This window comes from Scyliorhinus torazame, chromosome 7 (assembly GCF_047496885.1).
Source record: "Scyliorhinus torazame isolate Kashiwa2021f chromosome 7, sScyTor2.1, whole genome shotgun sequence".
NCBI lineage: Eukaryota > Metazoa > Chordata > Chondrichthyes > Carcharhiniformes > Scyliorhinidae > Scyliorhinus > Scyliorhinus torazame.
Window position 1 is genome coordinate 136,731,817 of NC_092713.1, and position 27,358 is coordinate 136,759,174.

The 27,358-nt window shown below is 50.0% G+C and overlaps 2 protein-coding genes across 3 annotated transcripts in view; one reads left to right on the top strand and one right to left on the bottom strand.

Moving 5' to 3' along the window:
• itpa (inosine triphosphatase (nucleoside triphosphate pyrophosphatase)) overlaps positions 1 to 5,358 on the bottom strand; it is a 53,761-nt gene extending 48,403 nt beyond the window's left edge. The window contains exons 1-3 of the mRNA XM_072511553.1: positions 5,243 to 5,358; positions 1,966 to 2,023; positions 1,809 to 1,873 (exon numbers count right to left, since the gene is read on the bottom strand). Of these exons, the coding sequence (XP_072367654.1) occupies positions 1,809 to 1,873; positions 1,966 to 2,023; positions 5,243 to 5,305 (186 nt within the window). The 5' untranslated portion in view covers positions 5,306 to 5,358. The remainder of the gene's footprint in view (positions 1 to 1,808; positions 1,874 to 1,965; positions 2,024 to 5,242) is intronic.
• Positions 5,359 to 5,464: 106 nt separating this feature from the next.
• mettl13 (methyltransferase 13, eEF1A lysine and N-terminal methyltransferase) overlaps positions 5,465 to 27,358 on the top strand; it is a 36,809-nt gene continuing 14,915 nt past the window's right edge. The window contains exons 1-4 of one of the 2 annotated variants that reach the window (XM_072511555.1): positions 5,465 to 5,529; positions 7,683 to 7,843; positions 10,393 to 11,143; positions 13,038 to 13,237. In XM_072511555.1, coding sequence (XP_072367656.1) covers positions 7,691 to 7,843; positions 10,393 to 11,143; positions 13,038 to 13,237 — 1,104 coding nt within the window. In that variant the 5' untranslated portion in view covers positions 5,465 to 5,529; positions 7,683 to 7,690. Of the gene's footprint in view, positions 5,713 to 7,682; positions 7,844 to 10,392; positions 11,144 to 13,037; positions 13,238 to 27,358 lie in introns of both variants that reach the window. The other variant, XM_072511554.1, reaches the window with a different exon arrangement.

The window sequence follows — 27,358 nt, forward strand, 5'->3', positions numbered from 1 at the left end:
GCTAGGCCCACACTTTACAAGTTAAATACTAGTAAATAGCAATATCATGAACTGTTCTCAGAGTTAGCATGCAAGAGCAATACTGAGGATAGCACTGATCAGAAGGCCAGTTAGTTAAATGATGGGAACCAAGCCATTACATTGCCGGTGAGAAGAAAATCTTTTCATGTTGCTAACGGCTAATCCTGTTGGAAAATAATTGCACGTAGATGTGGTGCTCATGAGAATAGGTTTGGCTGCGATGCAGCCTGTGGCTGAATAGCCCACTGACGTTCACCTTCAGAATGCAGTACTGGAGGGCTGCTCATACCAGAAATCGTATCTCACCAAGTGATTTTTATAAAGGAGACCATGAAAAAACAATTTGGAGACAACACTTTACAAATAAATGAATTAAATACATCTAAAGAATGAAAAGTTTCAGCAGAATTTGCAAATTATCGATAAATAGATTATTCCAATTGCACAGAAATGACAATGCCTGCAACAATAAAAGGTAGCACAGTGGTTCGGACTGTTGCTCACAGTGCTAGGGACTCGGGTTCGATTCCCGGCTTGGGCCACTGTCTGTCCGGAGTCTTCACGTTCTCCCAGTGTCTGCGTGGGTTCCCTCTGGGTGCTCCAGTTTCCTCCCACAAGTCCTGAAAGTTCTTGCTAGGTGAATTCTCCCTTAGTGTACCTGAACAGATGCCAGAGTGTGGCGACTGGGGGATTTTCATAAATAACTTCATTGCTGTGTAAGCCTACGTGTAACACTAATAAAGGTTATTATTAAAATAGCAGGGTGAGGCAGCATGTATGGCTGGCAAAATCTAGTTGTGAGGGTAGTGAAGCATGCTGTGTCCATATTTTGGTTTCTTTCTTCCCATCACAGTACTGATGGGAGTTTTAAAAACTAGACTCATCACAGAAAACATCTACAGCTTCTTTCGATACAAATGAATATCCCAGAATATAGACATCACGTTTGGCGAGGTAGCCAAGGAAAGGCATTCCACTTCAAATATCCTGCAGGTTTTGTCTGAACACACATTTGGTTTATAAACTTGATTACAGTATCATTGGTCACCTTCACAAGTGGACCTATTATCTCCAAGAGCCCTTTCCCTAACCAATATAGATTTAAATGATAGCATGACTCACAAATCATAGACCACTTATGGTGTGCACTGGATACTATGAATTTGCACGTCGCCACACAGATGCCTACATTAGAAGTAATTATAGTTTAAAAGTACTAATTGGCTGTAAAACACTTGGGATGTCATGAGGTTCTGAAAAGCATTAGATAAGCAATTTTCAAAAGTAGGAACTGATAAATAGATAAACTGATAAATAAATAATTAATTCATGGAATGTGGATACTGCTGGCTAGGCCAGCATTTACTGCCCATCTCTAATTGCCCTTGAGAAGGTGGTGGTGAGCTGTCTTCTTGAACTACTGCAGTCCCTGGGTGTAGGTTCACACAGTGCTGTTATGTTAGGGAGGGAATTCCAGGATTTTGACCCAGTGATGGTAAAGGAACAGTAATATATTTCCAAGTCAGGATAGTGAGGGTCTTGGAGGGGAACTTCCAGGTTGTGGTTTTCCTTTGAGTCTGCTGCCATTGCCCTGCTAGATGGTAGCGGCTCTTTATATGGGCGGTCTATGAAGTCTTGGTGAGTTGCTTCAGTGCATCTTGAAGATGGTACACACTGCTGCCAAGTGCTTTGGTAGTGGAGAGGTGAGGGGGGGGGGGCTGCCAATCACTCTTCACTAGCAAACATATTGAGACCAAATAATAAGGGTGTTGGTAACTGGTACTTACTTGCATGGCTGCTTCCTGACATTTCTTTATTGAGATTTCATCAGATTCACCTTGGTACTCTGGTACTGGAGAAGAATAAATAATGAACTTACAGGAAGTCACGGCATCAGATTTGCAAATATCTTGATCAGAGCAAATTTGAGCAAACCATACTTACAGTCAATCTTTTTGGAAATGAGCGTGTAGGGAAACTTGCCACCCAGAATTTGAACAACCTGTTTTGCAAAGAGAGAGCAAGATTTGTTTCAGGTTAGAACTAAAGGCATTTTATAGTTTTCAATTAATTTGCTGATAAAAAGGTAAAAGAACACATTTTAAAGCCAAAATAAAAACACAAAGTTGTGCATAAACTCAGCAAATCTGGTAGCATCTGTGGAGAGAAACATAGTTAATATTGAGTCCATATGACCCTTCCATAGAACTGAAGAGGGATAGAAGTGTGACGAGTTATATACTTGGGTGGGGGCAGTGCAGAAAGTCATTGATAGGTTAGTTCGGAAAAGATTGGCAAAGATGTCATAGACATAAAACAAAGGGTCTGTCAACGGTACTATTAAGGACTGAATAGTGTGAACACATTCAGCTATCCTACCTTTGCCACTGTTAATGGAAGAGGTCAGTGCTCAGTGGGAGCAAAACTGAACAAGAGACAGTGGCCATGTGAGGGAAGGGTGGGGTTGCGTTGAGACAAGCCAGGGGAACTGAACAACAGAAAACAGATGGAGGGGAAAGTTGTTGAACTCAATGTTGAGTCCATAAGGCAGTTAGTTATGTGCTTAATCCGAAGATGAGGTTGTTCTTCCAATCTGCATTGGGCCTCACTGATGCATTGCAGCAGGCCAAAGATAGACAAGTGGGCATGAGAGCAAGATGCGGAGTTGAAATGGCAAGCAACTGGAAGGTTGGGGGTCATGTTTGTGGACGAAGCAAAAGTGTTGCACAAAGAGGCCACCCAGTCTGCATTTAGTCATGAGGCTGGACACGCTGTTGAATACAACTCACCAAGATTATTGCAAAAGGAGGCACAGAGGCAGACACAACAGCCATGCGTCAATTCATTACAAAGTAAAATATGAACATGAGTTTCATAAATGGTCCAAAATTTGCTCGAGCATGTCCTGCCCTGTCCATTAAACTGATCTCTGCATCCTTCAGCTTTAAACCTGTTGCCCACAAAGCCGCTGAGAGTGCAGCAAAGCAAGAGGAACAACATCTGTGAACTTGGTGGATGTTGGGAACATTTGTCCATCTCTTTAACCAAGAAGATTTTAAGGACTCAGTGTAAGGGTGAATGAGAAGTGGGTTCCTGAGCAGCATGGTGCCATTTCTGCCATGTAACAATGTATAAAAGCAAATTACTGCGGATGGTGGAATCTGAAGCGAAAGAGAAAATCCCAGCAAGTCTGACAGCATCTGTAGGGAGAGAAAAGAGCTAACGTTTCGAGTCTGATGACTCTTTGTCAAAGCTAACAGACAGAGAAAGTGGGATTTTTTTAAATTCCGTGGAGTGAGGATGAAAGATGAGTCATAGCCACGGAAACCCAGGGAAACCGGGTGCTAATGGCCACAGAAACCAAGGGGAAAGATTGCTAATGGCAGTTCCCAGAGGGAATAAAAGATGTGAAATGTCAAACAGCAGGGAACATCCACTACAAGCCCAGACTCCCACAGCTATCTGGACTACAGCTCTTCACACCCTGCACCCTGTAAGGACTCCATCCCTTTCTCTCAACTACTTCGCCTCCGTCGCATTTGTTCCGATGATGCCACTTTCCAAAATGGTGCTTTGAAAATGTGTTCCTTCTTCCTCAACAGTGATTTCCCACCTGCAATTGTGGACAGGGCCCCTCAACAGTGTGCGGTCCATCTCACGCACCACTACCCTCGCCCCCTCCACTCCCTCCCAGAACAAGGATAGAGTCCCCCTCGTTCTCACATTTCAACCCACCAGCCTCTGTATGCAAAGCATAATCCTCTGCCATTTTCACCAACTCCAGCGTGATGCCGCCACCAAACACATCTTCCCTTCACTCCCTCTGTCAGCATTCCGCAGAGACCGTTCCGTCCCAGGTAATCTAGTCCACTCCTCCACCATACCCAGTACCTCTCCCATCACCCATGGCACCTTCCCATGCAATCGCAGAAGGTGTAACACCTGCCCCTTTACCTCTTCCATGCTTCACATCCCAGGCCCAAAACACTCATTCCAGGTTAAGCAGCATTTCACTTGCATCTCTTCCAATTTAGTCTACTGCATTTGCTGCTCCCAATGTGGTCTCCTCTAAATCGGAGAGACCAAACGCAGACTGGGTGATCGCTTTGCTGAGCATCTTCAGTCTGTGTGCATTCAGGACCCTGACCTTCCTGTTGCTTGCCATTTTAACAAAGACCCTGCTCCCATGCCCACATGTCGGTTCTTGGCCTGCTGCAATGTTCCAGTGAAGCACAATGCAAACTGAAGGAACAACATCTCATATTCCAGTTAGGCATGCCTTCCAGCCTGAACATCAAATTCAACAACTTCAGGTGATCAGCTCTACCCCACCTCGACCCATTTGTTTTCATTTCATTTTAACTGTCTTTTACCATTTCTTTCTTTCTTAAAAAATAGTTAATTCCCCCCCCCCCCCCAAATCTTATCCACCTTTCCTTCATCTTTCACCTCTTTGCATCCCCCTTCCCCTCCCCCCACATCTACAGTTCATCCTCTGGTGCTAGTTTCTCTGCTGATTGGCCTTTCACATCTTTTGTTCTCTCTGGGGACTGCCATTAGCAATCTTTCCCCTTGGTTTCTGTGGCCATTAGCACCCGGTTTCCCTGGGTTTCTGTGGCTCTGACTCATCTTTCATTCTCACTCCACAGTATAAGAATTTCCCACTTTCTCTGTCTGTTGGCTTTGACAAAGTCATCGGACTCGAAACGTTAGCTCTTTTCTCTCCCTACAGATGCCGCCAGACTTGCTGCGATTTTCCAGCATTTTCTCTTATGTAACAATGTATGTTAATTTTCATGCATTTGATGCAACAGCATTGTCACAGTGCAGAAGGAGGCCATTCGGTCAGTCGTGTCTGCACTGGCTCTCTGAACATTTCACCTCATGCGTTCTCCCACTCTCTCTGCACATTCTTCCTTTTCAAAAGGGAATTCACTGTTATGTGACAATTCAGTTGCACCAAATGCATAGACAGCAACTTGAAAATTAAACACATTTTTCATTCTTGCTACTCAAGATAAGCGTTGTCAATAATAGCACCATTCTGCTCAGAATACTGAGATGGATGGCACTTCATTGAAAGATTAAACACTTAAAACAGATCGCAACACGTAAGATCTGAGAGCGGACATTCCCCGTGTGTTCTTAGTCAGGTTCCCAGCATGATACTAGTGTAGCTGGGAACACAGTGATAATATCACCGTCTTATACACTGACCGACCTCCTCCAGTTTCTTTGCATTGCCGGTGACGAACACCACATTGCGAGCCGGATTAAGAGCCATCGCAGCAACTCGAGACTGCAGGCGGCAGAGAAAGAGGCAGCGCTTCCGGGTGAGGGTACGGGAAGCGCCTGCCATTGGCCGAAATATTGCAACTACAAGGAGCACGTCATTCCCATGGAACCTGAAACCAGCCAATGGCTGTGCGGCGGTGCAATCAGCTTCTTCACCCGGAAACTGATGGGAGTAACGATCCTTGCACATGGAGTGAGCTGAGAAAGGGACAGGTAAATGGCCAAGAATGAGCTGAGAAAGGGACAAGTAAATGGCCAAGAAAGTGTCTGGAGATACTCTTCCCCGCCCCACCACCCAAAAAAAATCCATAATTTTTACACCAGCACATTAAAATGCACTAAGACAAGCATTTAGTGAGAAAACCAGGAAAATACTGAAAAGTACAGAGCCAACAGGTCAGTATCTGCAGATCTGAAGTTAACGTGTCCATAAACGACCGTCACATTTCTTGCCAGACCTTGTGTGAACCGTGAGATATAATCTACCTGCAGGATGTTTAGCCACTTTACACTGAGGAAGGTGCTGTGATTAAGATGCGTTAGTTAAATAGTATCTCAATTGTGCTTAGCTTTCACTGCAGACTTATTTAAAACCTATTGGGAGTTTGCTTATTTTTAAGACGTCTTCATAGAGGTCACAATTTAGAACAATTGAATAAGTGCTAGTCCAAATAAATGAGCCTTGCTAGGTAACAGGGCTATTGCCCGCGAGCCTTTGAAAATTAAGAGTTACTGATGCATGTGCAATGAAACAGCCACATGAAGAAAGAGTGAGGCATTGGGGTTAAAGCAATAGCAGTACCATGACCAACCAGTTACCATACTCCTCCAATTGTGCAAGCTTCCCTTTTAAAAGTCAAAGCTTTCAAACGATAAAACTGTAATTAATTATGTGTACTCTCATTCCAGCAAAATAACCTAGTTTTCTTTATAATAAATTACTGCGGATGCTGGAATCTGAAACAAAAACAAAATGCTGGACAATCTCAGCAGGTCTGACAGCATACATGGAGAGACAATAGACACAGTGTTTCGAGTTTGAATGACTCTTTGTCAAAGCCTAGTTTTTTTTATTTATTCAAGGGATTTGGGCTTCGCATAATAGGCCAGCATGTTTTGCCCTTGAGAAGGTGGTGGTCAGATCCAAAGATGTGCAGGTTAGGTGGATTGGTCATGATAAAATGCCCATTTGTGTCCAAAAGATTAGAACATAGAACATACAGTGCAGAAGGAGGCCATTTGGCCCATCAAGTCTGCACCGACCCACTTAAGCTCTCACTTCCACCCTATCCCTGTAATCCAATAACCCCTCCTAACCTTTTTTTTTGGTCACTAAGGGCAATTTATCACAGCCAATCCACGCCTAACCTGCACATCTTTGGACTGGGAGGAAATCGGAGCACCCGGATGAAACTCACGCAGACACGGGGGGGAAACGTGCAGACTCCGCACAGACAGTGACCCAGCAGGGAATCGAACCTGGGACCCTGGCGCTGTGAAGCCACAGTGCTAATCACTTTGGCTACCTTGCTGGGTAGGGGATAGGGTGTGGGCCTTGGTAAGGTACTCTTTCCAAGGACTGCTGCAGACTCGATGGGTCGAATGGCCTCTTTCTGCACTATAGGGATTCTATGATTCTTTGACTGCTGCAGCTCATGAGGTGTAGCTACACCCACAGTATTTTTAGAGAGGGAGTGCCAGGACTTTGACCCAGCGACAACGAAGGAACAGCAATATATTTCCAATCAGGGCGGTGAGTGACTTGGAGGGGAACTTCCAGGTGGTGGCGTTCCCATGTGTCTGCTGCCCTTGTTCCTCTAGATGGTAGCATTTGTGTGTTTAGAAGGTGCTGTGTGAATCAGAAGGTGAGGTGTATCAGGACCAAAGTGATTTCTAAGACCAAAATAAGGGAGGTATTTTCCAGTAATTAATAACTATGAGTAAAACCTGTTCTATTGAAACAATTCTTGAATTTTTAGCTGGAGCTGAGCTGAATTTGCTGCTCAGAGCTGGCAAATCTTAGTGGTATGTTTGTTGGAAAGCTGAGATCAAATAAACAAAGCAGCAAAAATCCACTTGCTTAAGATGTTCTTGGCACAACGTGGTAATTAGTTTAACTAACCTAACTCCTTGAGACCGCCAGAAACAAATCTTGCGCGTATCTGCAATTTCTGCGCTACATTTTTAAATAGCTCTGCACCTTACTGCAAAAGTCAGCACACCCTTATTTATAACCCTGCTTTTGGCAGCTTTGAAAAATTATTTGCCTTGTGCTGCTGTTTTACTGAGATGTGGAGGCCTGACCCTTTTAAAGTTCTGAATACAGTCATTTACAAAATGTTGACACATTTCCAATCTATACCCAGGTTTGAAAATGAACTTGCTGCCAAAGAGCTCAAAAGAGTTCAGTTCTGCTGAATATTGGGAGACGTTCTTCAAAAAACGGGGTGCATGTGCCTTTGAATGGTATGGCACCTATGTGGATCACTGTGCCGTGCTGCACAAGTATATCAAACCCAAAGATAAGGTACAGTTGTAGTCTTAACTTTTTTCTATTTGTGCCTGTTAAGTGCTCATTTCGTAAAACTAAATTGGTCCTTTTAGTTGTATTTTAGCAGAAAGTTAACTGTCATTTTCAGTCTTAAAAGAAAATCAAAGCTTTTTGCATCATAGCTTTTCCAGTTAGGAATGAACTAGTCCATCTGTTCTTTGATTCCTGTGTAAGAAGCCTTGGATTTTTGATTCTAAAGAAGAAACCGGCCATAGCTTTCAGGTGGATGCTATGTCCAATAATCAGCACCGTTTGCTTGTGTGTATGTCCCATTTTGGTTTAAACCACACCGTCAAAACACTTATGCCTGTACTTGAACTACAGACATAGAACATACAGTGCAGAAGGAGGCCATTCGACCCATTGAAAACGCATCGACCCACTTAAGCCCTCACTTCCACCCTATCCCCGTAACCCAATAACCCCTCCTAACCTTTTTGGTTACTAGGGGCAATTTACCATGGCCAATCCACCTAACCTGCACGTCTTTGGACTGTGGGAGGAAACCTGAGCACCCGGAGGAAACCCACGCAGACATGGGGAGAATGTTCAGACTCCGCACAGACCCAGCAGGGAATCGAACCTGGGACCCTGGCGCTGTGAAGCAACAGTGTCATCCACTTGTGCTACCGTGCTGACATTGTAAGAATTTTAATTTTATGTTTTATATTTTATTTTATTCAGGCATTTGCATAAACAAACAACAAACAAAACATATGGGGGGCGATTATCCGAGCCCCGCGACGGGCCGGAGAATCGCCGCAACCACACCACGATGCCCCGACGTTGGCGTGCGATTCTCCGAGGTGCGGAGAATCGGCGCCATTTGAGTCAGCGCAGCGTTGGCCGCAGGCCGCTGGAATCGGCGGGGCCGCCGATTCTCCGGCCGGATGGGCCGAGCGGATACGACAGAGTCCCGCCTGCGCCGTTCACCGCTGGTCGCTGCCGGCGGGAACTCTGTGCGAACGGCTGGAGGGGCGGCCTGTAGAGGGGGAGGGGGGCTCCGTCCCCGGGGGGCCTCCGATGGGGTCTGGCCCTTGATCGGGGCCCACCGATCGGCGGGTCGGCCTCCCCGGGCCTACGCTCCTGCACAGCCGGCCCCTGAACACCGACGCCATGTTGAGTTGGGGACGGCATGTGGAAGAATTCCCCCGCGCATGTGCAGGTTGGCACGGCCCAACTGCATGGGTTGGCGTGGCGCCCATTTGGCGCCAGGAAGGGAGGCTGGAGCGGCAAGAACCGCTGGGCGTGCTGCAGAATCGGTCGTACCCGGGCCTGGTTCCCGCCGTCATGAAACGCGTCGGCGTTCACGACGGCGCGAACACCTGGGCTCCATTTGGGAGAATCGCCCCCATGAAAGCAAAAGTAAAATTATACAACATAATAAATAACCAACACCCATTTCCCCCTGCCTTTCTCCCTCCTCCTGTCCTGCCTTCCCCATTATAACTCCCTTAACCCCCCCCTTCCCCTCTGCTGACACCTCAATCCTTCTTAAAGAAGTGAATGAACGGCTTCCACCTCTGAGCGAACCCATCAACCGACCCCCTCAGGATGAACTTGATCTTCTCCAGTCTCATGAATTCTGCCAGGTTGCTCACCCACACCACCGCTTTCGGCAGCTCTGAGCCGCTCCAGCCAAGCAAAATCCATCTCCGGGCTATCAGGGAAGCAAAGGCCAAAACACCGGCCTCTCTCGCCCCCTGGACTCCCGAGTCTTCCGACACCCCAGATATCGCTACCTCTGGACTCGGGGCCACCTTTTCCCCCAACACCTTGGACATCACGTCTGCAAACCCCTGCCAGAACCCATTTAGCTTCGGACATACCCAAAGCACGTGGACATGTTTTGCAGGCCTCCCTCCGCACCGCCCACACCTGTCCTTTACTCCCTCAAAGAACCTACCCATCTGCGCAACCATATTATGCGCCCCGTGGATTACTTTAAACTGGATAAGGCTTAGCCTCGCACACGATGAGGACGCATTCACCCTCCGCAGGGCCTCCTCCCATGTCCTGGCCTCCATCACCCCCCAGCTCCTCTTCCCACTTCCGCGTAATGTCCCCTCATCCATCAGCTCCTTGTAGACCTTGGACACCTTCCCTCCCCTATCTTGTGTATATGTCCCATTTTGGTTCAAACCACTCCATCAAAACAGCCTGTATTGAACTACAGACATTGTAAGAATTTTATATACACCTGTGAGAGTGGAGGAGAGAGTTCCCCCTTCTCCCTAGCCTCATTGTATGCCTTCACCAGCAACATCCCCAGGTCCCCCCCTCCCAACACACAAACACTCATACAACCTCCTATTGAAATCCTCAAGCACCCCATTCACCCCCACCTGGTCCATCATGCTTGGAACTGAGGGTGCTCAATGCTGATGGTGGCCATGTTACATTCCATCTCCCTGTGCTTTCATTCTTTCTGTTCTAAATAATCACAAACATAACAAAATAATTATAAAAAAATCTTACTTAATCAAGTAATTCAGATTTCTCCTTCTTCCAACTTTGATCTTTAGGTTCTTGTTGTTGGCTGTGGTAACTCCGAACTAAGTGAGCAGATGTATGATGTGGGTTACCATGGGATCACAAACATTGACATAAGCGAAGTGGTGATCGACCAGATGAAAGAACGCAACGCCACCCGCCGACCAACAATGGCCTTCATGAAAATGGACATGATGCAGATGGAGTTTGGTGACTTGCAGTTTCAGGTTGTACTGGACAAGGGGACCTTGGATGCTGTAATGACGGATGAGAGCGATGGGTCGTTGCACAAAGTCGACCGGATGTTTGCAGAGATCGGGCGTGTCCTACAGGTCGGTGGCCGCTTTGTGTGCATCTCGTTGGCTCAGGAACACATTGCAAAGAAAGCCATGAGCCACTTCTTGCAGCAGGGCTGGCCAGTAAGAATACACACAGTCGAGGAACAGAGCACGGTCAACAGGCAGTCCATAATGCCAGTGTTCATCTTCATCTTCACCAAGTTCAAGGAGATTCCCGGAGCTGACCACAAGATACTGGAGATGTTCACGGAGGAGCAGGACAAGCCTCTGCGATTAGACAGTGTGGAACAGCTGTTGGAGGCGGTGAAGGGAAGGCAGCAGTATGCATTACTTCGAAACCACTTGACCAAGAACTCCAGCAGTGGCGAGAATGTGTCCCTCACTCTTTGTGACAGTGTGTCTGGAAAATCTCGCTACACCTTTTACATTGTAGATCTGCCCATTGTGAAAGCTCCTCGCACCAACCACTTTGCAATTTTCATAGGTGAGTGTAATCCTGATGCGCAGCTGGAAGAAGCGTGTGATGGGAGTATCTGTTTTAATTCTATATTGGTATCAAATCGCTATGGTCGTGCTTAAGCAGGCTGTTGGGTGAGAAAATATAAGGGTGGATTTTGTGATGGGAATGACGGTGAAACTGTCAGCTTTTGGAAGCATTACTCCACTGAAACTGGCAGTAACTTCAGGAGCTTCGACACTTGCAGAATAAAGTGGTATTCCAGAAGTTACTGTCAGTGATGTCATTGGATGGCTGTGGCAGTTTCACAGACTGCAATCTCCCTTACAATCGTGAATTGGTGACAACTTCCATTCTTATGCTGTTGGTGTCACTGTAAAATCCCTTGATAAAGTTACGCCTGTTGAATGGGGTGTAACTTTTTTTACTGTGCACGCCTCCTCCAGGTCCTGGATCCTAAAAGGTCATTGGTGACCATGGACTCCCATTGGAGTGGTCCATGATTATTCTTGACAAAGTTCAGTGGTTTGCCATTGCCTTCTGTGGTATGGCTGACCAGGAAACTCTCCCGCTCTTGCTGCCTGCCATCGGACATATTGGAAGGATTTACGGGATGATGACCAACCTGTTGGCCGCATCATGAATGCACCTTCCTTAGAGACTTGAACTCGGAGCCTCTGGTCCAGAGGTAAGTCACAAACTACTGCGCCACAAGACCTCCACCTAACTAAACTACTCAACCTTACTGTTCCTGATTTTAGATTTTTGGAATGTTATATTTTTCTGCGATGGAGATGAATACACATATTTTTAAAAAGCTTTTTTATTTGATAAAAGCCTGTTTATCTTTGACCGTATTAAGATAGAGGCTTTTATTTTGCCATCTGAACATATAAAAGTGAAGTATTTTGAGTACTTTTAATTTCCTGGTTAAAAATAAAAACATTTCCATGCTTACCTGCTTGATGCTTTCACTGCTGCTGCATGTCAGCCCATCTCTTTCCCGCCACTGGGATGTTTGTGGACTGTTTTCTGTGAGGTTAGCTTTGTCACTGACCGAAAAATCTTGGTTCAGAATCTGCTGGGAAAGTAACAGTGAGTTTATGGCACTTGCTGCTTTAGTATGTTTGAAAACAAAATTACAGCTGTTTGTGGTGAGGGAAAGAGAGAAAGAGAGAGAGACACCACAAGTTGTGAATCACCACAAATTCATAGAATCCACGGAACCCCTACAATGCAGAAGGAGGCCATTCGGCCCATCGAATCTGCACCAACCCTCCTAACCGAAGGAGCACCCCACCTAACCTTTGGACGCTAAGGGGCAATTTAGAATGGTGAATCCACCTAACTTGCACATCTTTGGACTGTGGGAGGAAACCTGTTGGAGGATTTGTCCCATTCTACCGTGCAAAAAATTGAATCTCTCCGTTGGCCTCTAGATTTGCACCATAACTTTGAATTGAACACGTGCATAAAGCAAGGGCTGGCATTTCACAGATTAAGGGTCCTGTTAATGACCAGATTTATGTTTCTGCAGTGCCATTCAATCTCTAGACCCAGAAAGGGGACAATTAATAACACATGAAATTGTGGCAATTCAATTGTGCGGTTCGGGAATTGGTTATAAATTTGAGATCCAAGGCTGCAGACCTCAACACTGACAGTAGTGGTCACTTTTATAAGTTTGTGATATGGTGAGACGGGGGGCATCTCATGAAACACTGACTGCGCCTATTTGAAGTACATCTTCAGGCAATAATTCAATGGTGGTTCTGGTGGGTGTTTTGAATAAGCCGGTCACCTATTGGGTGTCTCCCATTTGGCTGGAGAAGGGTTTATGCTGGAAGCAGGGAGAACAAGACAAAGTAAGGAAAGTAGCACCGAGTACCTTCAACAGTAATTTGATGCAGTTTGATGGCAGTTCCACAGGGCAGAGAGACGGAATGGCTGTTTGGATCTGATGAGGGCCGGAGGCAGCTTGGAAAAAGTGCGGAATTCAAGCGTTTGCTGGTGGTGGGGTTACACCGGGACCAATTCTATGAGAGTATGGAAGCCATTCAGTCAGAGCTGTCGGGAAAGGTGATGGAGTTAGCTCCTTCTGGACTTCCACCGAACCAACAGGTAAATGTTTCTTTAATTTATATATAGACGTGTGGTGTGTGTGCCTGTTACCAAACTTCTTTTTTAAAAAAGAAAATGGATCCTCTGCCTCATTGACTGCCAAGCTTGTCTTTGATCTCCAGCTTGAGGGGAGAAGAGCAGGTTGAACTAAATTGTATTAATTCAAATGCGGTCAGCTATATGTATGTTCACCTTTATTGGCTTGTGAGCTGGTTTCATTCAGCCTATCAAAGAAAAACTAATCGCTGTGTATGTATCATTTTTGACTTTGGTGGCCAAACAGCATTTGTTTCTCATTTGTTTCTCTTGTGCAGCTTGAGGGCAGCAAGGATTTTAAAAGTGGCAATGCTCCATAATCTTTCACATTGAAATGCCTTCACCCCACCCTGACAAAATTCTCAGGATGAGGCTGTCACTGGTTATGCTGATATGTATTGCCCCATCCTTAGTTGTAATTGACAAGATGATGGTGGGCTTTCTTGCATCACTGTAATCCGTGTGATGAAGTGACTTCCACTGTGCTGTGAGATTGGAAGTTCTGCGTTTTGACCCAGTGATGTATGTTTTAAGGTGGCATGTGACTTGGTGTATTTATTTGTCTTTGGAGATTTTGTTTGGGTTAAAGTGACTTTGCAGATGTGCGTGACAATATTTTCCTCATGCATCAAGCACATGATAAATGACTAGAAAATTCAAACTTTTCTTCTGCAGACAAGCAAGTCTTTTTTTCTTTGCATGGTCCTCCTGAACTCAAATTCCACACTACTTTGATCTCTTTCTTGCAGCGAGCTTCATCCCGCCTTTTTCATAAACCTAGATCGCAATGCCTTTCTGAAATTTTTCTTTGGGGAAAGTTTTGCACTTGAATATCGCTGTTGGCTTTAATTTTGTGCAATTTGCCGTACAAGGTGGAACTGCAGTGAACCGGATCTCCTGGTGGCCAGTCTTTATAAGGATGGGTCTTGCACCAATCTTGGTAATGGTCTAGTTTAATTACATATTTCCATTCATCACTGTTTCATCCATTTTTCCAATGCAGGCTTATCAATATGCATTCTTCACTTGATGTCGGATACCAAAATGGTGGAATTTAATGATCGGGTTCAGGTGGCAGACACTAACATTTTTGTTTCCTGACTGAGTACTAAATCATGCCTTTTCATGAATCTTGTGCACCTTCCTGGCACTGTCATTGAAATCTGGACTACCATCTCTTCTTTTGCTTCTGAGTGCGTTGAGTCGGATGGTTCTGCGGCTGATATTATGGTCATTTTGCTGATTACCCGTTCTGCCTCATGTTCCTCCAGATGAGGGCACTTATAAGTTCATAAGATATAGGAGCAGAATTCGGCCATTGGGCCCATCGAGTCTGCTCTGCCATTTGATCATGGCTGATCCCATCCTGGCTTTAATTCCCCCACCCTGCCCATTCTCCATAACCCTTCAATCCATTACCGATTGAAAATCTGTCTAATTCCTCCTTAAATTTACTCATAGTCCCAGTATCCATGGCACTCTAGGGTAACAAATTCCACAGATTCGCAACCCTTTGGGAGAAGTAGTTTCTTCTCAACTCCGTTTTAAATTTGCTATCTCTTATCCTAAGACTGTGACCTCTCGTTTTAGAATACCCCACAAGAGGAAGCATCCACTCCACGTCTACTTTATTCATACCTTTTATTATCTTGTATATCTCAATTCGATCTCCCGTCATTTTTCTAAACTCTAGAGAGTATAGGCCTAAACTGTTCAATCTGTCTTCATACGACAAAGCCCTCGGGTGGGATTCTCTGAACCCCCACCAGGTCGGAGGATCGCCGGGGGTTGGCGTGAATCCCACCCCCGTCGTCCTCCGAATTCTCCGGCCCCCCAAAAATTGCCCCGGCGTGAATCGTGCCACCCGCCTCGGAGAATGGCGGGGACTGGCGAGACGCAATGGGCCCCAGGGCCGCCCGAATTCTCCAGGCCGCGATGGGCCGAAGTCCCGCCTGTTTAACGAGGGTCCTGCCGGCGTAAATCAAGGTTGGTCCCTACCGACGGTACCCAGCTCCGTGGGCGGCCTCTGGGGTCCTCGGGGGGGAGGCGGCGGGGCGCGGGGCGATCTGGCCTCCGGGGGTGCCCCCACGGTGGCCTGGCCCGTGATCGGGGCCCACCGATCCGCGGGCGGGCCTGTGCCATGGGGGCACTCAATTCCTCCGCGTCAGCCTTGTACCGATCCGCGATGGCCGATGCGGAGATGAACCCCTGTGCATGCGCGGGGATGGCGCCAGCAGATGCTGGCTCTCCTGCGCATGCGCCAACTCGGGCCGGCCGGCGGAGGCCATTCGGTGCCGGTTGGCGTGGCGCCAAGCCCCTTCCCGCCGGCTGGCACGGTGCAAACCACTCCGGCGCCGTCCTAACCCTCGAAGGTGCGGCCCGACGTCGGAGTGGTTCCCGCCAGAGTTTGCGCCGTTTTTTCCCGCCCCGACGATTTGTGCAGAATCGGCGCGATGTTCACCGATATCGGCGCGATGTTCACCGACCGGCGCCAAAAACTGCGCGAATCAGTCCGGCATCGCGCCGCCCAAAAGGTGCGGAAGTCTCCACATCTTGAGGGGCCAAGCCCTGACCTTGAGGGGCTAGGCCCGCGCCGGACTGATTTCCCCCCCGCCAGCTGGTGGGAAAGGCCTTTGGTGCCCCGCCAGCTGGCGCAAAACTGACTTTGCCGGGCGGCGCATGCGCGGGAACGTCAGCGGCCGCTCACGGCATCCCCGCGCATGCGCAGTGGAGGGAGTCTCTTCCGCCTCCGCCATGGTGGAGGCCATGGCGAAGGCGGAAGGAAAAGAGTGCCCCCACGACACAGGCCCGCCCGTGTATCGGTGGGCCCCGTTCGCGGGCCAGGCCAACGCGGGGGCACCCCCCAGGGCCAGATCACCCCGCGCCCCCCCCAGGACCTCAGAGCCCGCCCGTGCCGCCTTGTCCCGCCGTCCCAAAGGTGGTTCAATCCATGCCGGCTGGCGTGGGTTGACAGTGGCGGGACTTCGGCCAACACGGGCCGGAGAATCGCCGGCGGGGGGGGGCCGCCAACCGGTGCGGCGCGATTCCCACCCCCGCCAAATATCCAATGCCGGAGAATTCGGCAACTGGCGGGGGCGGGATTCACGCCAGCCCCCGGCGATTCTCCGAACCGGCAGGGAGTCGGAGAATCCCGCCCCTGATCTCTGGAATCAACCTAGTGAATCTCCTTTGAACTTCCTCCAATGTCACTCCATCTTCCCTCAAATAAGGGGACTAAAACTGTGCACAATACTCCAGATGTGGTCTCACCAATGCCTTGTATAGTTGCAACAACACTTCCTAACATTTATACTCTATTCCTTTAGCTATAAAGGCCAACATTCCATTTGCTTTCTTTATTATCTGCTGACCTGCATGTTAGTTGTTACTTTCCTGGTACATTACATTTTTTGGCAACTTTTCTAATGTTTTGGATATCTTTTTCCAGTTTCTAATTAATTTCTCATAAACATTAAACTTTCTTGCTGAACAGTCATTAGTCTTCTTGGTGGGTGCTACGACTTTCGTTTTAAATTGATTTGCCTCACTTACTTTTTCGCGAAGGGATTGTGGTGGGCCGTGTGATACACATTAGTCTAGTCGATTGGCTGGGAGATTGCCGCTAGAATTGGTGGAAGGAAAATCTAAAGATTCCTGCATGTACCTTCGAATTAGTGAATCATTATAATTAGCAGTAAGTAATTCATTTCTTTCTTTTTTGAAATATTTTTATTGAAGGCATTTTTCCTATGAACAAAAATACGCAGCCAAACCTCGGCAACAGGTAACAAAACTAACAGCCCATCCCCCCATCTCTCCCCCACCACAACTCCAATCCTCCACCCCCCCTGTCACTCCAAGCCCACCTCCATTTTCCCCTTCCCTTCATACCCCCCAAACAAAACAAAGCAACCCTAACCTGCCCCTCTACCCCTGCTCACGCCCAAATTCACTTTAAAGAAGTTGATAAACGGCTTCCGCCTCCGGGTGAACCCCTCCACTCGACGTATGGCAAACTTAACCTTTTCCAGGTGCAAAAAGCCTGCCAGGTCACACACCCAACTTTTTCCAGGTGCAGAAAGTCTGCCAGGTCACACACCCATAACCTCGCCTTTGGTGGCTCCAAGTCCCGGAACTCAACAAAATCCATCTCCAGGCTATCGGGGAGGCAAAGGCCTAGACATCGGCGTCTCTCCCCACTTGAACTCTCAGATCTTCCAACACTCTGAATATCGCCACCTCTGAACTCCCCTATGGCCAAAATATTGGACATTACACTTGAAAACCTCTTCCAAAAACCCCTCAACCTCAGACACACCCAGAACATACGCACATGGTTACTCTCTTTCCCCCCCTCACTCCGCCCACACCTATCCTCCACCCCCGAAAAGAACCGGCTCATCTTTGAAACATTCATATGGGCACTGCACCTCCTTAAATTGGGTGAGGCTTAACCTCACACATGGCGAGGAAACACTTACACTCTTCCTCCCACTTGCGTACGATCTGCTCCATAGGAGCGCCCTTCCCTATCCATCAGATCTCCATATATATCTGCCATGCACTAAGTAATTCATAATCACTGGAGGTCTTGTGGCACAGTGGGTAGTGTCCCTACCTCTTAGCCAGAAGCTCCGGCTTGGAGTCCCACCCTAGGACTGGATGGCCAAGGAAAATGTGTTCATAATGTGGTCAAACAGGTTAAGTGTTAATCTGTAAACCAACATGCCAATGGCTGGCATTGTGAGCGGGTGAGACTCCTAGTCAGCCATGCTTGATGTGGATTGGCCCTCCTCAAGCAATAAGCGCCGGCAACAAACTAGAGGCCTGTTCTGGCAATTACTAGCTATGGTGGCACAAAGCATGTTGATGTTTTCTGTGAGGGTATCTAAACTTGGAACACCAGTTCGTGGGGGTGTATAGTCGGGGGGGGGGGGGGGGGGGGGATAGTTTTGTTTTGGTGTGAGGAGACAAGTGAAACCCCAGTGAGAAAAAATAGCCCAGTGATCATATAACAATTATTAAAGATTATTTCTTAAAATAAAGAGAAGGCAAACACACAAGCATGACTATTCTGCTCTATGACAGCTAAGGTATATGAATTACAACACACATACAGTCTTATGTAGATTGTAACCCTTATTCCGAAATATATTTGCGGCTCCACCGATTCCTCGACAAGAAGAAGATATTGAGGCGGGCAAGGCAAACGAGGAGATGCACCTGGGAAGGCAGTGAGCTCTGGGTGGACCAGGACCTGCAATCGGAACTGGCGAGGAGGAGAGTCCGGTTTAATCGAGTGAAGGCTGCCCTCTTTAAGAAGGGGTGGAGTTTGGGATGCTGCACCCGGCTCGCCTCTGAGCGACTCACAATGTCCAAGAATACTATTTTGGGACACCAGAGGAGGCGATGGAGTTTTTAAGAGACAATGGACTGGCAGGAGAAGGACATTGAACTGTGGAGGAGGAGCGAAGAGTTGTTGGTTTGTTTGCCTTTTTTTGTTTTACCGCCTTTTGCTTTTTAGTTATTGGAGAACTTCTTTTGTGATGTTTTGTTGGGTTCTGTGGCAAGATGTTTGGGAAGCGTGGAGAGTGATTGCACCTTTTTCTTATTTCATTGTTGTTTGTGCTATGGAGGTTTGCGAGCATGGGGGAGGGGAAACAGTGGAGGGTAGGAGGTTTAGGCATCTTGGACGGGGGCTGGCTGGGCGGGCTGGTTAACGGGGCCGCAGTGGGAAATGGCCAGGTGGTTAATGAAGTAGAGAGGGATGGGGTTGTTGTGTTGCTCGGGGGAGGCGGGGTGAGGGGGGCTGCTGACAAAGGTGTGGTTACTGTGGCGCAGCACAAGAGGGAGTGGTGATGGTGGACATCCGAGGGTGGGCCTGGAGAGTTGCGTGACATGGGCTGACCTGGACTCGCACGGTTGATCTTGGGAGGGGATTTTAACACGGTCGTTGAACCAGGTTTGGACCGGTCGAGGTCAGGGAAGGTGTCGGCGGTGGCGAAGGAGCTGAAGGGGGTTCATGGGGAGGGTGGATCCCTGGAGGTTTGGGAGGCCGAGGGTGAAGGAGTTCTCGTACTTCTCCCATGTGCACAGGATGTATTCTCGGATTGATTTTGTGGTGGACAAGACGCTGCTGGTGGGGGTTGTCGATTCCGGACCATCGACGATTGTGGTTCAGACCATGCGCCACACTGGGTGGACTTGCAAGTGGACCGTGGGGTGGGGGAACCCGGTGCTCGCAGTGGAGACTGGACATGGGGCTGTTAGCGGATGATGAAGTGGGTGAGGGCCGCCACTCTGGGTATATGGAACTGAACAGCACGGGTGAGATTTTGGCCGCCACGCTATGGGAGGCACTCCAGGCAGTGGTAATGGGCGAGTTCATATCGATCCGGGCACGTAGGGAAAAGGTGGAGCGAGCAGACATGACGAGGTTGGTGGCCGAGATTCTGCGGGTGGTCAGGAGGTATTCTGAGGCCCTGGAGGCAGGATTGTTGAAGGAGAGCTAGAAGCTCTTGGTGGAGTTTGGGTTGGTGTCCACGGGTAAGGCAGTAGAGCAGTTGTAGAAGGGCAGTGTATGAATACGGGGAGAAGGCAAGTAGGATGCTGGCCCACTGACTCAGGAAGCAGAAGGCAGCAAGGGCGATCAGAAGGGTGAAGGACGGGAGGGGAAGAGTGGTACTGGACCCGATTGGGGGTATTTGAGGAGCTTTATCGGAAGCTCTACGAATCAGAGCCCCCAACTAGGGGGTGGAGGGAATGCGGCGATTCTTAGACGGGTTGAGTTCCCTTACGTGGAGGAGGGCCTTGTTGGGGGACTGGGGGGCCCCCATTGGACTGGTGGAGGTGATTGAGGGCATGGGGGCAATGCAGGCAGGGAAGGCCCCGGGCCTGGTTGGGTTCCCTGTAGAATTTTACAAGTAGTTTGCTGGGGATCTGGGGACCCTGCTAGTGAGGGCATATAATGAGGGGAGGAATAAGGGAGAGCTCCCCCCCCCTTACATTATCGCAGGCTTCCATATAATATTAAAGAAGGATAAGTATCCAGACCAATGTGGGTCCTGTTGCCCGATATCATTGCTAAATGTGGGTGCCAAATTGTTGGCAAAGATCTTGGCCTCGCGATTGAAGACTATGTGCCGCGGGTAATAGGGGAAGACTAGACGGGGTCCCTAAAGGGGAGACAATTGTCGGTGAATGTCAGGAGATTACTGAACGTGAAAATTATGCCTCCGGAGGTCCAGGACGTGGAGGTGGCAATTGCAATGGACGCATTGAAGGTGTTTGATCAGGCGGAATGGGAGAACTTGTGGGAAGTGTTGGGACGATTCGAGTTCGGGCAGGGATTTGTGGACTGGGTCTGTTTTTTGTATAGGGCGCCGGTAGTGAGTGTGCGGATGAATCACGTGAGCTTGGGGTACTTTGGACTACACCGTGGGACAAGGCAGGGGTGCCCACTCTCCCCATTGTTTTTTGCCTTGGCAATGCAACCATTGGCAATGGCGCTTGGAGCATCAAGGAGTTGTAGAGGGAACCTCCGGTTGCGGCTATGCCTTGGTAGGTCGCACGGTCGGCAGCTCCCGCCGCTAACGGACTTTTGGGCCCTTTTAAGGAGCTCCAGCGGCATTTGGACGACGATTCCCGGTGTGGGAAGGAAACAGTGAGGGTCCCCCAACACTGTATGGAGTGAACCAGGAGCGGAGCGGTCAAAAAAGTGGCTTTAGAGAAGAGAGGAGAACGGGCGCGAAAAAACAAGATGGTGGCGGCGGTGATCAGGCAGCGTGGGCCCAGTGGTCTCGGGAGCAGCAGGAGTTTTTGAGAAGCTGCTTTGCGGAGATGTTGGCCCCTATGAAGCCGTTGATCGAAAGGTTGGCGGAGACCCAGAAGATGCAGGGGACGGCGATTAAGGAGGTGCAGCAGAAGGCCTCTGAGAATGAGGACGAGATTCTGGGCCTGGCGGTCAGAGTGGAAGCACACGAGGCGCTGCACAAAAAATGGCAGGAGAAGCTGGAGACCTGGAGGATAGGTCGAGGAGACAGAACCTGCGGATTCTGGGTCTCCCTGAAGGCGTGGAGGTGGGTGGGATGCTGGGGCGCATTTGGCCACGATGCTGAGTACGCTGATGGGCACTGGGGCCTTCCCGAGGCCCCTGGAGCTGGACGAGGCGCACAGAGTCCTGGCCAGGAGGCCAAGGGCGAACGAGCCGCCGAGGGCTATGGTGGTAAGGTTCCACTGCTTCACCGACCGGGAGAGTGTCCTGCAATGGGCGAAGAAGGAGCGGAGCAGCAGATGGGAGAACACCGAGATCTGGATTTATCAGGACTGGAGTGCAGAGCTGGCCAAGGAGCGGGCAGGATTCAATCGGGCCAAGGCGATCTTCCACGGGAAGGGGGTGAAGTTCTGGCTGTTACAGCCGGCAAGGCTGTGGGACACATACCAGGACCGACACCACTATTTTGATACGCCGGATGAGGCGTGGACTTTCATCAAAAATGAGAAGTTGGACTCGAATTAATGGTTTGCTGGTTTGCAGTATGTTATGAGGGTTGTGGGTGAGGGGGATGGGGCGATGTTTGGGTGGGGTTTTTCCCCGTATTTTCTTGGGTCTGGGTGGTCCCGTGGCCTGGGGCCCTCGGGGATTGGGGCGAGGTCGCAGTTGGGAGGAGCTGCGTCATGGGGGGTGAGGTTGGCCCAGGCAGGGAGCGCTGCTTTTTCCCTTGAAATGGTGGGGGCGGTACCCAAAGCGGGGGGCGGTTCTGTGTTTGATGTCCGCATTGGTTTATATGGGGTGTAGGGGGGTGGACTCTCTTTACCCCACTTAGGTGGCGGGGGGGGGGCTGGAGATTTGGATGGGGAATCCAAATGGGGATTGGAGGCATAGACGGGAGTGGCCGGGGTCAGCATGAGTCAGCAGGCTTACGGGAGTGCAATGGGGGGGGAGGAGGGGGGGCGGGGAGGAGGGGGGGGGGAACTGGGTTGCTGCTGTGCTGATTGAGGGGGAATCGATGGTAAGAGGGAGAGTCGGGACAGGGAGCCTCCGCCTGGGGGACTGGAGGGTGCGGGAGGCGCGGGCACATGGCTGGCCTAAAAAGGAGATGGCTAGTCGGGGGGGGGGGGGGCTACCCCCTCGACCAGGCTGATCACGTGGAACGTGAGAGGCCTGAATGCGTCGGTCAAGAGGGCCCGGGTGTTCTCGCACTTAAAGGGGCTGAAGGCAGACGTAGCCATGCTACATTAAACACACCTGAAGATTGCGGATCAAACCAGGCTGAGGAAGGGATGGGTAGGGCAGGCTTTTCACTCTGGGCTGGATGTGAAGATCAGGGGGGTTGCAATCTTGGTGAATAAGCGGGTGGCATTTGAGGCGGTGGGTATTGTGGCGGATCTGGGGGCCGTTATGTTATGGTGAGTGGCAGGCTGCAGGGGGCCCGGGTGGTGCTAGTGAATGTGTATGCTCCGAACTGGGACGATGCGGGGTTCATAAAGCGGATCAAGCTGAGTCGGATTCCGGATCTGGAGTCATGTAGTTTGGTAATGGGCGGGGGGGACGGACTTCAATACGGTCCTGGACCCGACTCTGGACCGGTCTAGATCGAGGTCGGGTAAGCGGCCGGCAGCGGCCAAGGTCCTGAGAGGGTTCATGGACCAGATGGGGGAGTGGATCCGTGGAGATTTGTCAGGCCAAGGGCGAGGGAGTTTTCCTTCTTCTCCCATGTACACAAGGCTTATTCGCGGATAGATTTTTTTCGTGCTAAGCAGGGCGCTGATCTCGAGGGTGGAGGGGACGGAGTATTCGGCCATTGCGATCTCGGACCATGCCCCGCACTGGGTGGAGCTGGGGGTGGGGGAGGAGAGGCCAACGCCCACTGTGGCGAATGGACATGGGACTACTGGCGGACGAGGAGGTCTGTGGGTGGGTCTGGAGGTGCATCCAAAGATATGTGGAGGCCAATGATAATGGGGAGGTGACGGTGAGTGTGGTCTGGGAGGCGCTGAAGGCAGTGGTCAGGGGGGAGTTAATCTCAATCAGGGCCCACAGGGAAAAGAGGGAGAGAACGGAGAAGGAGAGATTGGTGGGGGAGATACTGAGGGTAGATAGGAGGTATGCGGAATCACCCGAGGAGCGGCTGCTGAAGGAGCGCCGGAGCCTCCAAACGGAGTTTGACTTGCTAACCACGGGGAAGGCTGAGGCCCAGTTGAGGAAGGTACAGGGAGCAGTGTATGAGAAGGCAAGTCGGATGCTGGCGCATCAGCTGTGGAAGAGGGAGGCGGCTAGGGAGATTGGGGGAATTAGAGATAGGGGGGGGGGACACGGTGCAGAGTCCAGCTAAAATAAACAAGGTCTTTAAGGACTTCTATGGTAAACTGTATGAGTCAGAACCCTTGGAGGGTGGGATGGGGATGAGGCAATTCCTGGACCAACTGAGGTTCCCAAAGGTGGAGGAAGGGCAGATAGAGTGACTGGGGGCCCCAATTGGGATGGACAAGCTAGTTAAGGGGTTGGGGAGTATGCAGGCAGGCAAGGCCCCGCGGCCGAATGGGTTCCCCGTCGAGTTCTATAGGAAATTCCCAGAAGTGTTGGGCCCGCTGTTGTTGAGAACTTTTAACGAGGCTAAGAAAAAAGGTATCCTTCCCCCGACGATGTCGCAGGCTCTGATCTTGCTTATCCTCAAGCGTGATAAGGACTCGCTGCAATGCGGCTCCTATAGGCCGATTTCACTCCTTAATGTGGATGCCAAGCTGTTGGCCAAGATCTTGCCCACTCGGATTGAGGATTGTTTCCCGGGAGTGATTCATGAGGATCAGACGGGGTTTGTGAAGGGCAGGCAGCTGAATACGAATGTGCGGAGGCTCCTGAATGTGATCATGATGCCCTCGAAGGGGGGGGAACGCAGAAGTGGTAGTAGCAATGGACGCGGAGAAGGCCTTCGATCGGGTGGAGTGGGAGTACCTCTGGGAGGTGTTAGGCAGATTTGGAATTTGGGAGGAATTCATAGGGTGGGTCAAATTGTTGTACCAGGCCCCGGTAGCGAGTGTGTCGACGAACCGGCTACGGTCAGGGTACTTTAGGTTATATCGTGGAACGAGGCAGGGGTGCCCTTTGTCCCCCCTGCTGTTTGCCCTGGTGATTGAGCCGCTGGCCATGGCGTTGAGGGAGTCCAGAAACTGGAGGGGGTTGGTTCGGGGCGGGGAGGAGCATCGTGTTTCACTGTACCTGCTTCTGTACATTGCGGATCCGGTGGAGGGGATGGGGGAGGTCATGCAGGTTCTTAGGGATTTTGGAGACTTTTCAGGGTACAAGCTAAACGTGGGAAAAAGTGAGCTTTTTGTGGTGCATGCTAGGGGCCAGGAAGAGAGGTTGGGGGAGCTACCGCTCAAGATGGTGGAGAGGAGCTTTCGGTACTTGGGCATCCAGGTGGCCAAGAGCTGGGGGGTCTTGCACAAGCTCAACTTAGCGTGGCTGGTGGGTCAGATGGAGGAGGACTTTAGGAGGTGGGACATGTTGCCACTCTCCCTGGCGGACAGGGTGCAGTCCGTAAAGATGACGGTCCTCCCTAGGTTCTTGTTCGTGTTCCAGTGCCTGCCCATTCTCATCCCCAAGTCCTTTTCAAGCGGGTAAATAGGTGGAGGGGGGGGAAAACGGTTGGAGGCGGCGTCCTTTATAGATACTTGTTTGGAGGGCAGCACGGTGGCACAGTGGGTTAGCATTGTTGCCTACGGCGCTGAGGACCTGGGTTCAAATCCCGGCTCTGGGTCACTGTCCGTGTGGAGTTTGCACATTCTCCCCGTGTCTGCGTGGGTTTCGCCCCCACAACCCAAAAGATGTGCAGGGTAGGTGAATTGGCCACGCTAAATTGCCCCTTAATTGGAAAAAATAATTGGGTACTCTAAATTTATTTTAAAAAAAAATAGATACTTGTTTGGGGGCACTGGTGACGGCACCGTTGTCGCTTCTGCCGACGCGGTATACCACGAGCCCGGGAATCAGAAGGATGGGGGATTTGTTTATCGATGGGACTTTTGCCAGTCTGAGGGTGCTGGAGGTGAAATTTGTGTTGCCCCCGGGGAATACCTTTAGGTACAGGCAGGTTCGGGCATTTGTGAAAAAGCAGGTGGGGGAATTCCCACTGCTACCTGCCCGGAGGATACAGGACAGGGTGGTCTCGGGGGTGTGGGTGGGGAATGGCAAAGTATCGGACATATATCAGGAGCTGCAGGACACGGAGGTGGCCTCGGTGGAAGAACTGAAGGGCAAGTGGGAGGAGGAGCTGAGGGAGGAGCTGGATGAGGGCATTTGGGCGGACGCTCTGGGCAGGGTCAATTCCTCCTCATCTTGCGCCAGGCTTAACCTGATTCAGTTTAAGGTGGTGCACCGGGTGCATATGACAAGGGCAAGAATGAGTAGGTTTTTTGGGGTAGAGGACAGATGCGTGAGGTGTTCAGGGAGCCGAGCAAACCATGCCCATCTGTTCTGGGTATGCCCGGCGCTTACGGAATTTTGGAAGGGCTTTGCAAAGGCTATATCCAAGGTCTTGGACACTTGGGTGAAACCGAGCTGGGGGATAGCGATATTTGGGGTATCGGACGATCCGGGAGTGCAGGAGTCGAAAGAGGCCGGAGTCCTGGCCTCTGCCTCCTTGGTAGCCCAGAGAAGGCTCTTGTTAATGTGGAGGGACGCGAAACCCCCAAGCGTGGAGGCTTGGGTCAACGACATGGCGGGGTTTCTCAGGTTGGAGAAGATAAAGTTTGCCTTGCGAGGGTCTGTGCAGGGGTTCTCCAGGCAGTGGCAACCGTTCCTTGACTTTCTCGCGGAGTGTTAGGTGGAGGTCAGCAGCAGAAGCAACCGGGGGGGGTCATTTTATTTGTAAGGGGCGGATGCCCTACTTTGCTTTGTTTTTGTTTATTACATTCTTAGTTGGTTAGGGGGTTAAGTTGTTTTGTTGGCACAGTGTTTTGCCTTCTTTGCATTATATTTTCTATTGTAGTGTTTTGTAAAACAATATGGAACAATCTTGAATAAAAACATTTTTTTAAAAAGGAGTTGTAGAGGGATTGTGCAGGGTGGAAATTGAGCACAGGGTGTTGCTATATACGGACGACTTGTTGCTTTATATCTCGGACCCACTGGGAAGCATCGGGGAAATTATGACTATTTTAGAGGAGTTTGGCCGGTTTTTCGGATGTAAGCTAAAAATGGGGGAAGAGTGAGGGCTTCCCGATCAAGGCCAGGGAGCAGAAGAGGAGGTTGGGCAAGCTGTCGTTTAAGGTGGTGGTGCCGAGCTTCAGCTATTTGAGCATCCAGGTGGTGTGGGGATGGGAACAGCTGCACAAATTGAATCTGGCGCAGTTGGTGGATCAGGTGAGGGGGATTCAAAAGATGGGATGTCTGCCGCTGGTGGGGTGGGTGCAGACAGTGAAAATGACGGTGCTGCCGAGGCTCTTAATTGTTTTTCAGAACCTGCCGATCTTCGTCCCAAAATCATTCTTTAGGAAATTAATGCTTTGATCGTGGGGTTTGTGTGGGCGGGGAAAACCCCACGGGTAAAGAAGGTGCTATTGGAGCGGGGGTGAGTGGGGGTGGGGGGGCTTGCCAAACATAATGAATTATTATTGGGCAGTGAACATCGCTATGGTAGGGAAGTGAGTAATGGGGGAAGGGTCGGCGTGGGGGCGGATGGACGCGGCCTCTTGCAGGGGCACGAGTTTAAGGGCATTGTTGATGGCGCCTCTGCTGATCTCGCTGGTCAGGTACTCCATGAGCCCTGGGGTGATGGTGGCCCTGCCGGTGCGGGGACAGTGGCGGCAGCATCTGAGGTTGGAAGATGCCTCGGAGTGGGCACCTACTTGCGGTAATCATAGATTTACACCCTGGGGGTTGAACGTGGAGTTTTGGGGTTGGCGACAGGTAGGGATCGAGCGGTTTGGGGACCTGTTTGTGGGGGGCAGCGTTTCGAGTTTGGAGGAATTGGAGGAGGAATATGAGCTGCCCAGTGGGGAACGAGTTCCGATACTTACAGGTATGGGACTATGAGGGAGTAGGTGCCGTTGTTTCCCGATTTGCCGCCGCCGGGATTACAGGAT